Genomic DNA, 16,063 nt, shown 5'->3' on the forward strand with positions numbered 1-16,063 from the left:
CCTTTCTATTAGCGAATTTGCCTGAACTTTTAACATCATTTATTTTCACCCCAGCCACACTGTCAGCTCTGGCACTCTGGTTCCTATCCCCCTGCAAATCTAGTTTAAAGCCTCCCCAATAGCACTAACAAACCTCCCTGAAAGGATATTGGTCCCCCTGTAGTTCAAGTGTAACCTGTCTCTCTTGTACAGGTCCCACCTGCCCCAGAAGAGGTCCCAATTATCCTGAAATCTGAAACCCTGCCCCCTACACCAGTTCCTCAGCCACTTGTTCATCCTCCAGAGCATCCTATTCTTATCCTCACTGGCACGTAGCACAGGTAGCAATCCTGAGATTACCACCCTCGAGGTCCTGCTTTTCAACTTCCTACCAAGCTCTCTATACTCACTCTCCAGGACCTCCTCACTCTTCCTTGCTATGTCATTGGTGCCTATGTGCACCACGACATCTGGCTGATCACCCTCCCACTTCAGAATGTCATGCAATCGATCAGAGACATCCTTGACCCTGGCACCTGGGAGGCAACAAACCATCCTGGATTCTCTGTCACGACCACAGAACCTTCTATCTGCACCTCTAACTATCGAGTCCCCTATCACTACCGCTCTCCTCTTTTTCTCCTCTCCCTTCTGCACTGCAGAGCCAGACTCAGTGCCAGAGATCCGGCTACTGCAGCTTGTCCCAGGTAAGTCATCCCCCCCAACAGTATCCAATGCGGTATACTTGTTGTTGAGGGGAATGGCCACAGGGGAACCCTGCTCTGCCTGTCCTTTCCCCTTCCCTCGCCTGACAGTGACCCAATTTCCTGTGCTCTGCTCCTTTGGTGTAACTACCTCCCTGTAGCTACTATCTATAATCTCCTCATTCTCCCGAATGATCTGCATGATTAGCGTTTATCTACCTACCTACCTATCTTTTTCCACAGATGCTGCCTCCAGCATTTTATGTGTGTTGCTTTGGATTTCCAGCATCTGCATTCTTCCTCATACCTATCTATCTATCTATTTTTCGTAGCTTATACAAATTTTTATGCCACAAATCAACAAATTTCATGACGTATGTTTGTGACATTAAACCTGGTTCTGATTCTGAAAATATTTGAGCAAAACCAGAGAAGAACAAACCAGAATAGATCTAAACGAAAAGAGTATCAATTAAGACGGAGGCTGGGAATTGTATTTTCTGTGAACTTCTTGCATGGCTGTACGTCGCAATAATTATCAGGCACCTGGAATCAATAAGGTTAAATAAAGAGCTTACATTCAAAGACAAATGCACAAGAACTTACAAAAGCAATGAGGTGACTTGAAAGCAAATAGAAAATGTTAGGTATTCAAAATAACTGTGACACTTCAAAAAGGGTTGATGGCTATAATTTATAAACGTATATTGAATTTACGAATGATATCTAACAATAAAATTAAATGTGCTTGTGAATTGGAAGTTCATTTTCAGATAATCAATGGAGTAAAATTCTTCATTTGGTTAATAACTCCTCTATTTGTGCCCGTCATTCCTTATTACAGTTCAAGATAATGCATTGGGCCCATATGTCAAAGGATAGACTAGCATGTTGTAGTCGTGCTGATACGCAACGAATGAAAGCAACACACTGAGTCAAGCAGGGTCTGGTTGAACTGTTTACTGTTTAAATCCGCGCGCGCTTAAGTGCCCGCTCCCAGCATCCTCCGGTCTTTGCGGGGCGGAAGTGGCATCGACTTCCGGGCTGAGGTCTGCCCCGCACTCAGAGCCCTCTCGGTTTCCGCTGGCTGCAGGCTCGCCTGCGATTGCTGGAGCCGGTTCGCTTGCCGCGTGGGCGAGCCGCCACATGACCGCCACCCCCACCCCCAGAACCGGCGCTAGGAGGTGCAGCCTGCACACTGTCAGTTCTTTTGGGTAGCCGGCCTCATCGTCGTGGGGGTGGCACCGCAATCGGGCTTTCAAGGTCCAGATGCGCCGGTTTGAGATGGTCAATGGTAAAAGTTTCTTCATGAACGCCGATGTTGAGAACGCAGGTCGTCCCATTATCGTGCACCACCTTGTACGGTCCTTCGTATGGTCACTGCAGGGGTGGTCTGTGCGTGTCTCAGCGAACAAAAACATACTTGCTCTGTTGTAAGTCCTTGGGTACGAAAGAGGGTGTTGTTCTGTGATGGGATGTCGGGACTGGGGAAAGTGTTCCAAGCTGCTCCCGGAGTTTAGTTAGGACTGCCGTAGGTGTGTCCTTCTGGCCACAAGGTGCTGGCACAAACTCACTGGGAACTGTGAGCAGGGCACTGTAAACAAGTTCGGCCAAGGATGCATCCAGGTCCTCCTTGGGTGCCGTGTGGATGCCAAGCAGCACCCAGGGGAGTTCGTCAACCCAGTCTGGCCCTTGGAGGCGTGCCATCAGGGCTGACGTCAAGTGCCTGTGGAAACGTTCCACCAGGCCGTTGGACTGCGGGTGGTAAGCAGTCATTCGGTGGAGCTGGGTTCCGAGGTGTTGTGCCAGTGCAGACCACCAGGCCGATGTGAACTGCACACCCCTGTCGGAAGTGACGTGGGCTGGGAGTCCCAGGTGGTAATCAGGGCTCTGGCGCATGTCTCCGTGGACATGTCAGCAAGTGGGACAGCTTCCGGCCACCTCGTGAACTGTCCACCATGGTGAACAGGTATCTCGCTCCTCTCGAAACCGGCAGTGGGCCGACGGTGTCCACGTGGACATGTTCGAACCGTCTATGTGTCGGCTGGAAGGGTTGCAGTGGGGCTCTCATGTGCCTCTGGATTTTGGAGGTTTGACAGTGTGTGCATGTCCTGACCCAGTGCCCGACCTGCTTGTGTAGACCGTGCCACACAAATCTGTCTGCGATCAGCCGGACGGTCGCCCGGATGGAAGGGTGGGCTAAACTGTGCGAGGCGTCGAAAACGCGGCGCCTCCAAGCGGTCCGGACAATGGGCCGAGGTTGCCCGGTGGACACATCGCAAAGGAGCTCATTACCTTCGGACCCCATGGGTATGTCTTATAGGCGGAGTCCTGAGACTGCAGTTCAGTACGCCGGCATCTCTCCGTCCAGCCGTTGTGCCTCAGCTAACACCGCATAATCCACTCCCGGAGACAGAGAGTGCACTGATTGGATGGTGGTGTGTGACAGCGCGTTGGCTACCATGTTGTTCTTCCCGGAGATGTGCTTGATCGTGGTGGTAAACTCCGAGATGTACGACAGGTGGCGTTGATGGCGGCCCGACCATGGGTCCGACACTTTGGCAAATGCGAAAGTGAGGGGCTTGTGGTCTGTGAAGACCATGAACTCCCTACCTTCCAGGAAGTACCTGAAGTGCCGGATGGCAAGGTACAGGGCCAGCAGCTCCCTGTTGAAAGCACTGTACTTAAGTTCCGGGGGCCGTAGGTGCCAGCTGAAAAAAGCGAGCAGCTTCGATGAGCTGCTCGAGCACCCCGCCAACTGCCACGTCAGAGGCATCCACAGTGAGGGCAGTGGGGATGTCGACCCGGGGGTGGACCAGGAGCATGGCGTTAGCTAGTATGTTCTTGGCTTGTTCAGAAGCCGCCGTCACCTCCTCTGTCCAGGTGACCTCTTTGACCTTGTCGGACATCAAGCCGAAAAGGGGCCGCATGATCCAGGCCGCTGAGGGCAGGAAATGGTCTAAAAGTTAACCATCCCAACAAATTCCTGCAGGCCTTTAACAGTGCTGGGTCTGGCGAATTGGCGGATGGCTTCAACTTTTGCCGGCAGTGGAACAGCTCCATGGCGGTTGATCCGGTGTCCTGAGCTCGATGGCGGGTAGGCCGAACTGGCACTTGTCGGGGTTGATAGCCAGGCCGTAGTCGCTTAGGTAGCGGCAGAGCAGGCGTAAATGTGCTAGATGTTTCTGGCGGGAGCAGCTGGCAATAAGTATGAAGTCCAGGTAGATGAACAGAAAGTCCAGATCTCGCCCTACTGCATCCATCAGGCACTGGAATGTCTGTGCCGTGTTTTTGAGCCTGAACAGCATCCTGAGGAACTCGAACAGGCCAAAGTGGGTAATGAGGGCCATCTTGGGTACATCGTCTGGGTGGACTGGGATCTGATGATACCCTTGGACCAGGTCAATCTTTGAAGAGATGTGCGTCCTGTGCAGGTTGGCCGTAAAGTCCTGGATGTGTGGTACCGGATAGCGATCGGACGTGGTGGCGTCGTTCAGCCTCTGATAGTTGCCGTACGGTCTCCACCATCCCGCGGACTTGGGCACCATATGGAGTGGGGAGGCCCACGGGCTGTCGGAACACAGCACAATCCCCATCTCCTCCATCTTCTTGAATTCCTCTTTCGCGAGACAGAGCTTGTTGGGCGGTAGCCTGCGGGCCTGGGTATGAAGCGGAGGTCCCTGTGTGGGGATGTGGTGCATCACGCCGTGCTTGGGGATTGTTGAGGAAAACTGCGGCACGAGGATAGATGGGAACTCCGATAACACTCTGGCGAACTCGTTGTTGGAATAAGTGACGTAGTCCAGGTGCAGGGGCGGTAACCTGGCCTCACCGAGGGAGAAAGTCTGGAACGTCTTCGCATCGACCAGTCATCGTCCCTTCAAATCACGAGCAGGCAGTGGGCGCGGAGGAAGTCCGCACCTAGCAATGGCTGTTATACTGCGGTCAGCGTAAATGTCCACGTAAAGCGGCTGGAACCGAACTGCAAGGGGATGGTTCTTGTGCTGTAGGTGTGGATGGTGCTGCCGTTGGCTGCCGTAAGTTCCGGTCCTGTTCTTCTAGTTTGGGTATCGTGGCTTTAGGGGGGTAGGACACTGATTTCCGCCCCCGTGTCCACCAGGAATCTGCACCCGGAGTGCTTGTCCCAAACGTAGAGGAGGCTATCTTGGTGACCAGCCGCCATAGCCATCAGCGACAGCTGGTCCTGGCGTTTCCCTGGAACGAGCATGGCGGTCAGCAGCGGCAGGCCCCAGAACCCCACCTTTGATGATAAAAACACCAAGACTCAGAAGTGGTGCCGCCTCTTGGTGTGGGTGTTACTTGCTCCGCTGCTGGGGTGCGGGAGGGCTGGACTCGCGGCCGTGCCGCAGCACTAATTTCAAAGGTGGTTCTGCCATTTTGTTTGGTGCGCCAAAGCACATCCGAGTGGGCAGCCACCCTGCGTGGGTCTCTGAAGTCTTCATCTGCTAGCAGGAGGCGGATGTCTTCTGGCATTTGCCCCAAGAAGATCTGTTCAAAAAGCAGGCAAGGCTTATGGCCGTCTGCCAGTGCTCGCATGTCGCTCATCAGGGCTGATGGTGCGCGGTTGCCCAGGCCGTCCATATGCAGTAACCGCGCAGCCCGTTTGTGGCGGGAGAGGCCAAGTGTGTGGATTAACAGGGCCTTGAGTGCCTTGTACCTGTCTGTTGCCAGGGGCTGATGCAGAAAGGCGATAACGCGGCCCGCTGTCTCCTGGTCGAGGGCGCCCACCACGTAGTAATACCTGGTGGCGTCTGAGACAATTTGCCTGATCTGGAACTGGGCCTCCGCTTGCTCAAACTAGACCAGAGGTTGGGTGGTCTAGAAGGTTGGCAGTTTAAGGGAAACTGCATTCTGCAGAGCCGAGTCGTTCATGTTGGGTCCAAATGCTGTTGGACCGTCGGGGTCACCGATGTAGTCGCACTGATACGCTACAAGTGAAAACAACACACTGACTCGAGCAGGGTCGGGTTGAACCGTTTACTGTTTGAATCGGTGCGTCCTTAAGTAACCCGCTCCCAGCAACCCCCGCTCTTTGCGGGGCGGAAGTGATGTCCGCTTCCAGGCTGAGGTCTGCCCCGCACTCAGAGCCCTCTCGGTTGCCGCTGGCTGCAGACTCACCTGCGACTGCTGGAACCGGTTCGCTTGCCGTGTGGACGAGCCGCCACAACGTATTTTTTCCAACATCAATTCTATTTGTGACAGATGCAATATTGAGGTGGCCACTTTAACTCATATGTTTTGGTCTTGTATAAAGCTGGACAAATTTTGGAGAGATGTTTTAAAGCATTATCAAAAGTCTTGGATCTGGACCTACAACCTAATTTTCTTACGGCAATATTTGGGATTACCCCATCGAAACCAGGAAATATTCCTGTTTCTGCTCAATGTATGATAGCCTTTTCAACTTTATTGGCTAAGAGAGCCATTTTACTGAAGTGGAAGGATTCTAATCCACCTACGCTCTTTTATTGGCTCTCCTCCATCATGTCCTGTTTAAATTTAGAGAAAATAAGAAGTCGGACATTAGATACATCCTTTAAATTTGAGCAAATCTGGCGACCTTTTATTCAATATTTTCATTTAATTTGATTTATTACTCTTTTTTTCAAAGTTCTAGATTTGATCAGAAAGCCTTTCTTTTTTTTTGGTCGTATCCTCAGAATGGACTGCCCAGTTCCTTTTTTCCTTTTTTAATATATAGTGTAATGGTTTTTTTTTCTTCATTTAAAATTCAAAGTTTTTTCTTTCCTCTTCATGTACTGATAAGAGGAGAATTGCTGTTTTCTTTTTTATTATATATTATATACTAGCTTAACACTATGTATGATTTTGATAATGTCTATTTCAATCTCTGTTTGTATTGTTATTGATATATATATTTGAGATAATTCTCCTCTTGTTTGTATTCATGTTCCTTTTAAATCAATAAAAAGATTAATAAAAAATAAAAAAAATAACTGTGACGAATAAGTACTACAATAAATCTTCAGTGTCATTGATCAGGATTTACATTGTACTATAATTCAAGACGAGGTCTTGGAGACCAAGTCCAAGTGGAGAAAATGATACAGGGTTATGGGGTGATTAAGATGTAGGGAACTACATGGGCTTACAACAAATGGTTTCAGACTCTTCCTAATGCAATAGAGTAGACACATGGGAAAAAAGACAAGAACAATACAGACATCATAGCTTTAACAAAAATGATGTTTTCAGGTCCTAATTCACCACTTGTGTCATAAAAAGGCAGGTATGGGTTTTGTTGCCTCCCATTTCCCAGAATGATCTTCTTTGATGAAGATAAGTCTGTGATGGGTGTTCTTTTGGCGATCAATGGTGTAACAAAACATAACCGCCTTCAAAAGCTATAAATGAAGATTGTCTCAAAGTCATAGACAGATTTTGTGAGTGAGTGTATCCTCATATTCATTGTGAAAGAAAATTGATGCAGTACACTCAGGATATAAATAGAAACACAGAAACATCGAAAACCTGCAGCACAATACAGGCTCTTCTGCCCACAATGCTGTGCCAAACATGTACTTACTTTAGAAATTACTTGGGGTTATCCATAGTCCTCCATTTTTTAAGCTCCATTTACCTATCCAGGAGTCCCTTAAAAGACCTTACATATCTGCCTCCATCACCGTCGCTGGCAGCCCATTCCATGCACTCACCACCCTTTGCGTTAAAAAAAACTTACCCCTGACATCTCCTCTGTACTTACTACCGAGCACCTTAAAACTGTATCCTCTCAATGAATGACAGGCTACCTAATGCTGATCAAAAATATTATCATCATGAGTCATTAAAGATATGCTCATAATAAAGAAGTTGTTGGAACAAATAGAAACATATAGATCTACAAGATTGATTAATGAACTAGAAAACAAATCATTTTAATGAGATGAAGGAGGGTAGGAAACTATCAGAGCCCAGAAAGAACAATAGTGACATAAAAAAATAGGAGATTTTGAGCCTGCTTTGACATTCAAACTGCTGTAGGCTGATCTTCTACCCTATCATGATTCCCTTGTCCAATCTGCATATCACCTGGGCCTTCAAACTGCAAAAAACACTTTGAATCTCACCCTTGAGTGATGGAGTCACAGTCCTTTTGATGAAGATTGATCTCTCTGGAGAGTTCAGAAAAAAAGTTCAATTTTGAACATCAGCTATTCAGAGTTGGAAAGTTGGTCTTTCGAAACTACGTAAAATATTTAAAGAAAATGAAAAGCTAATCCATAATAACAATAAAATTAAACATAAAGGACAAAAATTCAAACTGGTTGAGGGCAATTTTAGCACTGACACCAGGAATTATTTCTTCAGACTAACAATAACATACACGCAGAATGAACCAGGTTAAGATCACTAGAAGCAGAAATTGTGGGTTTTAAGTTATTTTGGGATAGATGAATGGTTTTCCTCATCTATAACTAACTTGTGATGAAGTGCTAATTTCCAAAAGTTGTATGAATTCATTCTAGCAAAATGGCTAATATTCCCGGTGTAATCTGTAATTGTAACATCTATCAGCAATGACCTTTGAGTTTGTATTCATAATTTTAGTTAAGTATAATTGCATTTTGAGTCATTTCTAATGTCACCACCTGTTCACTGTATTCCATCCTGGGGTGATCGATAAATCTAATGTCCTCTTTCTCACATTAAAATCTATGATATGAAAGAAAAGCAACATTACCTTCATAAATCTGGCTAATCCAAAATCAGCAATCTTGCAAATGTGATTATCTCCAACCAGAATGTTTCTTGCAGCCAAATCACGATGAATAAAATTTTGTGATTCAAGGTATAACATCCCCTCTGCTACTTGCATTACCATGTCAAGTAAATGTTCCAAGTTTAAATAGGATCCTTTTTTGCCTGAGAGAGCATAAAAATTGAGTTTTGCCATAAGCACTTAGACTTTTTCTTAAAGTCATACAGATCAAAGTCCATAATACATTTATTATCAAAGTACACACTGTATATGTTAACATATACTACCTTTAAATCCATTTTCTTACAGGCATTTACAGGAAAAACAGAAATATAACAGAATTTATGAAAAAAAGCTATGCGTCAAAGACTGACAAATAACCAATGTGCAAAAGAAGGCAAATAGTGCAAATAAATAAAACTGAGAATATGAATTGTAAAGAGACTTTGAAAGTGAGTCTGTAGGATGTAAAATCAGGCCCTTTGCTTTGAAACAGGCACTTTGGATCCCACGTCCATGTTGAAGTAACCATATATTCCAATCTCATTGTTAGCACATGATATCTGACCTTCTCTGCTAACTCAAGTGCTTGTTCAGACACTTCTTCAATGTTGTGAGAGGACTTGTTTCCAACACCCACGGGCAATGTGGTTCAGTTTCCAAACACTCCCTAGCTGAAAAATTTCTTCCTCAGACTCTCTTTCAACCTCCCAGCTGAAACCTATATTCTCTGGCTTGAGATACCTCTGCTGTGGGGAAAAGATATTCACCATCTGTTCTACATTGGAGAAACCAAATGCAAATTAGGTGACACACATCAAAGTTGCTGGTGAACGCAGCAGGCCAGGCAGCATCTCTAGGAAGAGGTATAGTCGACGTTTTGGGATGAGACCCTTCGAGGGTCAACAGCAACTTTGATGTGTGTTGCTTGAATTTCCAGCATCTGCAGAATTCCTCGTGCAAATTAGGTGCTGCTTTGCAAAACATCTGAACTCAGTGAAGTGTGACAACCCTAAACTCCATGTTGTCTGGCAGTTTAATCTTCCATCCACTCCTACTCTGACCTATCAGTCTTTATCCTCTTTCGTTGTTACGGTGAGGCACCTCGTCTTCTGTTTGGATATGTTATTTCCTTCTGGACTTAATACTGAATTCTACAACTTTGCATAACTTGATTTTGATTTGCAATAGCAATCCACCTGTTGGCTCAGCTCTTTTGTTGCTTCTTTCCCTCTTTTGTTCCATTCTTTCTGTCTCCCAGACTGACCTGCCAGTCATAGAACATAGAACATAGAATAGTACTGCACATTATAGACCCTCCGGCCCAAAATGTTGTACCGACCCTCAAACCCTGCCTCTCACATAACCCCGCACCTTAAATTCCTCCATATACCTGTCTAGTAGTGTCTTAAGCTTCACTAGTGTATCTGCCTCCACCACTGACTCAGGCAGTGCATTCCACGCACCAACCACTCTCTGAGTAAAAAACCTTCCTCTAATATCCCCCTTGAACTTCCCACCCCTTACTTTAAAGCCATGTCCTCTCGTATTGAGCAGTGGTGCCCTGGGGAAGAGGCGCTGGCTACCCACTCCATCTATTCCTCTTAATATCTTGTCATGTCTTCCTTCTCTGCTTTTCACAACTTTTACATTCTTTGGTCTTGTTTTTTTTGTCAATGTTCTCATACTCTAATTGTTCCCATTCAGTCACTCACTCAACATCCTTGTTTACAGATCATCTTCATGGTCATCTGGTTTTACCCATCAGAGACACCAAAGTGGAGTACTGACATTTGTCACTTGTGCTGAGAGTACAACACGGTTAAGAATGAAGTCAAAACTGTTGGTTTTTGAAGCATGGTACAAAGTACAGCTGCTAGGTCCTTCTGTCCAATGTGAGACACCAGCATAATTAGTTTGAAACATGTGGCAAAGTGTTAGCTCATTGGAGACTTTGGTTGCACACATGCTCTGCTGCGGAGGAGTCAGATTTGGCTGGCGACATTAAAGTTCAAATGGAAGTATATAATGAAATGCTTAGTGCTTTGGGAAATCGACCAAAAAACTAGCATTCAAAGTCAAGAATATGCAAAAGTTTGACAGCAACTTATCCTAGGGCTTTTCCTGAAGGCTGGAGAATATCTTTCCAGAATGGCTTAGCATCCAACTTCATTTGCAAGCTTTGCAGTCAAAATCTTCTGACCTGCATCACAGTTCCCATTGCAACAAATGTATCTGCCTGCCAACCTCGGTGTGTTGCAGGCGAAGTTCAGATCATGTTCGGGCAAGGCCAGCTTGCAGCTGTGACTGGTCAGAGGACTACCATCATAAAATGGTATATATTGTGCCAAGGGGCCTGTGGTGTCATGCGACAGTCGATGAATCCTGCATTCTAACAGGTTACTAGTCCTGTTTTGGACCCATCCTAGGTGATAGCAGAGCATTTTTAAAGGTTGGCTTTATTTGTCACATGTACATTGAAACATACAGTGAAATGCATAATTTGTGTCAAGTCAAATTAGTGAAGGGTCACCAAGTGTCACCAAGCTTCTAGCACTGAGATAGAAGGCCGACATCTCACTAACTCGACCTCTATGTCTTTAGAATGTGGGAGGAAACCAGAGCAGTTGGGGGAAACCCATGCGGTGATGGGGAGAACTTACATACTCCTTCGATAATAGCAGGAATCCAACCCCAATCTTACAGCTGGCATTGTGGAACATTGTACTAATCACTACATTACCACGCCATCCTGTTTTTTTGGAAATCTACCTCCAAAGGGTGCAGACCACTAAGGTTGCTGTCTGCTCCTCTACTTCCACCCAGGTCACGACACTACAGTTCGTAGCCGGGCTTTAAGGGCCCACTTGCTCAAAGCTGCCTTTCATTCATTGTATCCCCTGCTAAATGTTAGCAACCTTCCAACGGATATGCTACAACTGCAGGGTCATATTGAGTAGAGGATTTGTATGGTCATAATGTTTATGTGTGCGTTGTGATGGTTAATGAAAGATAAGATGTAAGTCTGCATGTGAACTGGTATCTCACTGGGATGAATTCTTCATGGACAGTCTCACTAGAAAGGCACTCTCTAAATCATTCCCCTCCTATGCTCTTTCTTCTCTTCATGCTGCAGCTCCCCAGATATTTATGAAGATGGTTCTTTTACAATGATGGGTCCACCACAGGTCTTGATACCTTCACAGCCAAATTTTCCAGGTGGCTTCTTGAGACAGCATGGTTTGCGCAGTATGCATGGTACACACACACTTGAGGGTTGAGTACCAAAGTCATTGATCATGTCAGTTGCCCAGAGTCTGTGTGGAGCTATGATGGCTTAAATGTAGATGTCAAGGTGGACTGTCTCAGTATAAAGGTAACGTGGCTGCTCCCCTGATACCACCCATTCACCTTCAGGATTCATTGCCTGTGGTTCAACACCACAGAAGGAAAATCCGTTTCAGGTTATCCAGCATTTGTAAAACAGTGACTGCATTTAGACTACTGTGTTCAGTTCTAGTTCCCTCATTAGAGGAAGGATACAAAAGCTTTAGAGAGGGTTCATAGGAGATTTACCTGGAATAGAGGACATGTTTTATGAAGAAAGGTTGAGCAAGCTAGGGTTTTTCTCTTTGGAGCAATGAAGGATGAGAGGTGCTTGATAGAAATCCATATCATTACAAGAGGCATAGACAGAGCCGACAGCCCACACAAAATGCTGGAGGAACTCTGCAAGTCAGGCAGCATCTCTGGAGGGGAATAAACTGTCGACATTTGGGTCTCAGCCCAAAACAACGACTGTTTATTCCTCTCCATCATTTTGTGTGTGTTGCTCAAAATTTCCAGCATTGTGTTTAAGAGTGGACAGCCAGTACCCTTTTCCCAGGATGGCATTGGCCAAACCTGAGGACATGCATTTAAGGTGAGTGGAGGAAAGTTTAGCGGAGAAGACAGAGGAAGGTACTTTACACAAAGGATGGCGGGTACTTGGAACACACTGCTGGGGGTAGTGGTAGAGTCTAATACAATAGGGACATTTAGAAGACTCTTTGATAGAATTATGGATGAAGAAAAATGAGGGTTGTGGGCTGTGTAGGATGGAAAGGTTATATAGGTCAATAGTTTGTTTTGCTTTCCTATTTTTCCCAGTCATGTGCATTACAACCATTAGTGACACACCCATTTCTGGGTGTAAATGGCTTGGTGGAAGTGTGGAAATCAGTAGAAGCCCTTTCATATTTTCTATCAGTCCTCTGTAGACACTTTCAGCTTAAAAAAACACAGCAATGACAGAATTATGTCATTTTCCAGAAGAAATTAATCAACAAATGGCTTGTATATTTTTGATAGCTCCTCTAAATGGCTAAACCGGAGATCCATCCTGTGCAAGAGTAAATGCTCTGCCTTGTATCATTAAGACGAAGTGCTGTTTAGGTTATTGAATTTCAAAGTGGCAGTGCTGGTATTAAGTGAGCAGCGACCTGCTCTGCACCTTCTCTGCGGATGCTCACTGTGAACATATTCCTACATACTGCAGGGCACATCTGAAGGAAAAAAGCCACTCATCCATCCAGCAATAACAATGGAAAGAAGCCAAAACACATTATAGGCAAACATTTTAAAGAAGATGTCAACTCAACTTCGTAAATAATTTAGCAGACTGCCATATTTCATTAGTTCAGTCACAATGTAGAAAGGATCAGCTGTCGTGCATACTGCATACAGGGATAATAGATGTGGATGGTGCAACCTCTTCATAATCTGTGTTTCCGTATGGAAATCTTTTGCATTCATTAAACCTAGGGTAGAAAATACGCTATATTATAATAAATGAAAATCAAAAGCCTATGAGTCTGAAAATAATAATTAAAAAAGCAAAAAATAAAGGAAACGAGATCAGGCAGCATCCATGGAAAGTCAATGCTTCAGGTTAAAGACTTCATCAGAAAATTATATAAACTGATCTTTTGATACAAAAGTCTTCAACTTGCAACAGTAACTCTGTTTCTCTGTCCACAGATGCTGCCTGAGCTCTGAGTGCTACTAGCATTTTTTTTTTTGGTTTTTATGTACGTATTGTAACTAATAACAAGTAATGGCAGGTGTGACTCAGTAATCAAATACTGAATAGCAATGGTGAAAGAAGCTTTCCAAAAAATGAAAACCATATTAGCAGACAGAAAGATGAGCATGTACACTAAAAACAGAATACTGCAGTGCTACATTTATTCTATCCTGACTTATGGAAGTGAATGCTGGACCATTTCTCTGGCAATGGAAAAGAGACTAGAAGCAGCTGTATTATGGTTCTACAGGAGAATGTTAAAAATATCATGGACCACACACACATCAAATGAAGAAGTTCTCAGAAGAGCCCAAGCAGTTTGATCACTCATACTGACAATGAGAGAAAGACAACTCAGATTCCTAGGACACATCATGCGGAAAGATGAACTAGAAAAACTCATACTTTCTAGAAAGATTGAGGGGAGCAAACCTAGAGGAAGACCTTGGCTTATGTACATCAAAAGCCTAGCCAGGTGGCTACATATCGAGGAAATGGAAGTCATCCAAAAAACGAAGGATAGATCTATATGGAAAACCATGGTCACCAAAGTCCGCATCGGATATGGTACCTAGACAGACAGACATTGTAATGGGTTTGTGTGACCATGTACAATGTTATTTACAGTACTATGCTTCAAGAGGAAGGAAATGGGATTAACCTGAATTGTGCTTTTGGCTGGCATGAACATAGTTGATTTTTTTCTATCTATTTCTCTTAACATTTTCATAAAACCTATTTGAAGGTATAATATCTTCAGAATCATAAGATGTTTTCTAAATTGATTAAAATAGATCTCATAATAGTCTTAACCTAGTTTCTAAATATTTCTGAAGGTATCTGGATCAAAACTCTTGCAAAATCTTTCATTTTCTTACAAATAATACAAATGGTCTCTTTACAACAAATTATTGGTAAATATTTTGTACTTCATTGAAAATAAGCTGAGAGGGTTGGGATACAGGATACAATATCAATTTGCTGTTCTAGAGACAGCATAATTGCTTCTTCATGTTTGGGCATTCTGAATTCAGGATGCAATTACAAACCTAACTGTTATTAAAAATACTCCACAAATCTGTGCATAGTTCGCATATAATGCACATAATGCATAATTGTGATCATAGTTTTATTATTAATCTTTCTTAATGTCCGTTCTCCAAGTTCTCATTTTTGCCCTTTAATGATATTTTATAAATTCTGGGTAATTGATGTCCTGTCTGTCTTCTCTTTAATTTCCTTCTTATCTGATGGATCACAACCTGGATATCACTGGCATTGCTAATGAATGGATAAATAGAAAGGGCACATGCTGTATGTTGCTGAAGAGCTTTAATAAATCCTGCTATTCAAAGTTGGTAAGCAGTGAACTATATAGGAAGTCTAGACTTTGATGACTATATTAACCTTAGATGATGAACAAAATATCAATGCACAAGTACAACTTGCATTGAATTCCTTTTTCATATATTTCCATAAAATAGAGATTGAGGCCACTCAGCCCTTCTTGTCTATGCCAGCTCGTAATCAATCAACCCCTTTGCCCCACTTACTTCCTTTCAAACTATTCTTATCAATATCTCCTGATTTTCATTCTAGCCACCTCAGTTAGGCGTGGTTTACAGTAGCCAATTAATTTAACCAGTAGGAATTTGGGATGTGGGATGAATATGGAACATGTGATTACAAGGATAACATGCAAACTCCACCCAGGAAGCACTGTAGGACAGAATGGAACCACAATTGCTGTTGTGATATATTGAACAGTTATGGACTCTATCAAGTAATTAAATCTATTTAAATGATTTTCAAAATATGAACAACTGATTTTCAGTCAATATTTATTGCATTATTAATGAGGAACCCCCAAGAGGACCTCAACTTTGTCATAGGGTTTGGAGGCTTGCATGCCTCAATGACTGGGAAGCTATATTTACTGGAGTCAGGGCTTCATGCTTTGGCTCTTGGTATGGTTACCCATGCCAAACAGGTCAAAGGGTAGAGGCCAAGATTAAGAGTGATCCACCAGTCCACCAGGTTTGGGAGTTCAGCTCAGAGCTAACAATCCTGACTAGTCAAACAAAATTGTTAGGAAAACAGCAATGAAGATTCCTATATATGTGTGCGATGGTATGGACAGACAGAGATGGAGGACTCTCATTGTTGCCCTAAATGGCAGCAGTGTAACAGGAAGTAAGTAATTTATTAATGAGGAAAGGTTGGTTCATGAAATCATAGAATGATTTCCTTTTAAATCTTAAGTTATGAACTCAATATTTTCTATGTATCGTAACATAGGTTGGAATAAGTTGCACCTACAGATGTTGCATGGTTCAAAGAAGCCAAAATAGGGCCCCAGTACACCTCAAGAAGTAAATACTGAACATCTGATTTTTTTTTATTGCAAGCCTTGCTGATTTACATTTCATCGACTTTGCAACATATCAGCGTGGGGAATCGAAGAGTTTTTAAAGCATGTTACAGTAAGTGTTGCACTGGCATAACAAAGTTATTGTAAGAGTACAGCAAATATTATAGCATAGAATTATTATTTGCATATAATTTTATGGA

The 16,063-nt window shown here is 44.0% G+C and overlaps 1 protein-coding gene across 2 annotated transcripts in view; it reads right to left on the minus strand.

The window, feature by feature from the left end:
- Window positions 1-16,063, minus strand: part of LOC140186784 (protein-tyrosine kinase 6-like) — a 41,431-nt gene that overhangs the window by 16,594 nt on the left and 8,774 nt on the right. For both annotated transcript variants that reach the window (XM_072241360.1, XM_072241352.1), the window contains exons 5-6: window positions 13,068-13,226; window positions 8,410-8,591 (exon numbers count right to left, since the gene is read on the minus strand). In XM_072241360.1, coding sequence (XP_072097461.1) covers window positions 8,410-8,591; window positions 13,068-13,226 — 341 coding nt within the window. The remainder of the gene's footprint in view (window positions 1-8,409; window positions 8,592-13,067; window positions 13,227-16,063) is intronic.

This window comes from Mobula birostris, chromosome 2 (genome assembly GCF_030028105.1).
Source record: "Mobula birostris isolate sMobBir1 chromosome 2, sMobBir1.hap1, whole genome shotgun sequence".
Classification (NCBI taxonomy): Eukaryota; Metazoa; Chordata; class Chondrichthyes; order Myliobatiformes; family Myliobatidae; genus Mobula; species Mobula birostris.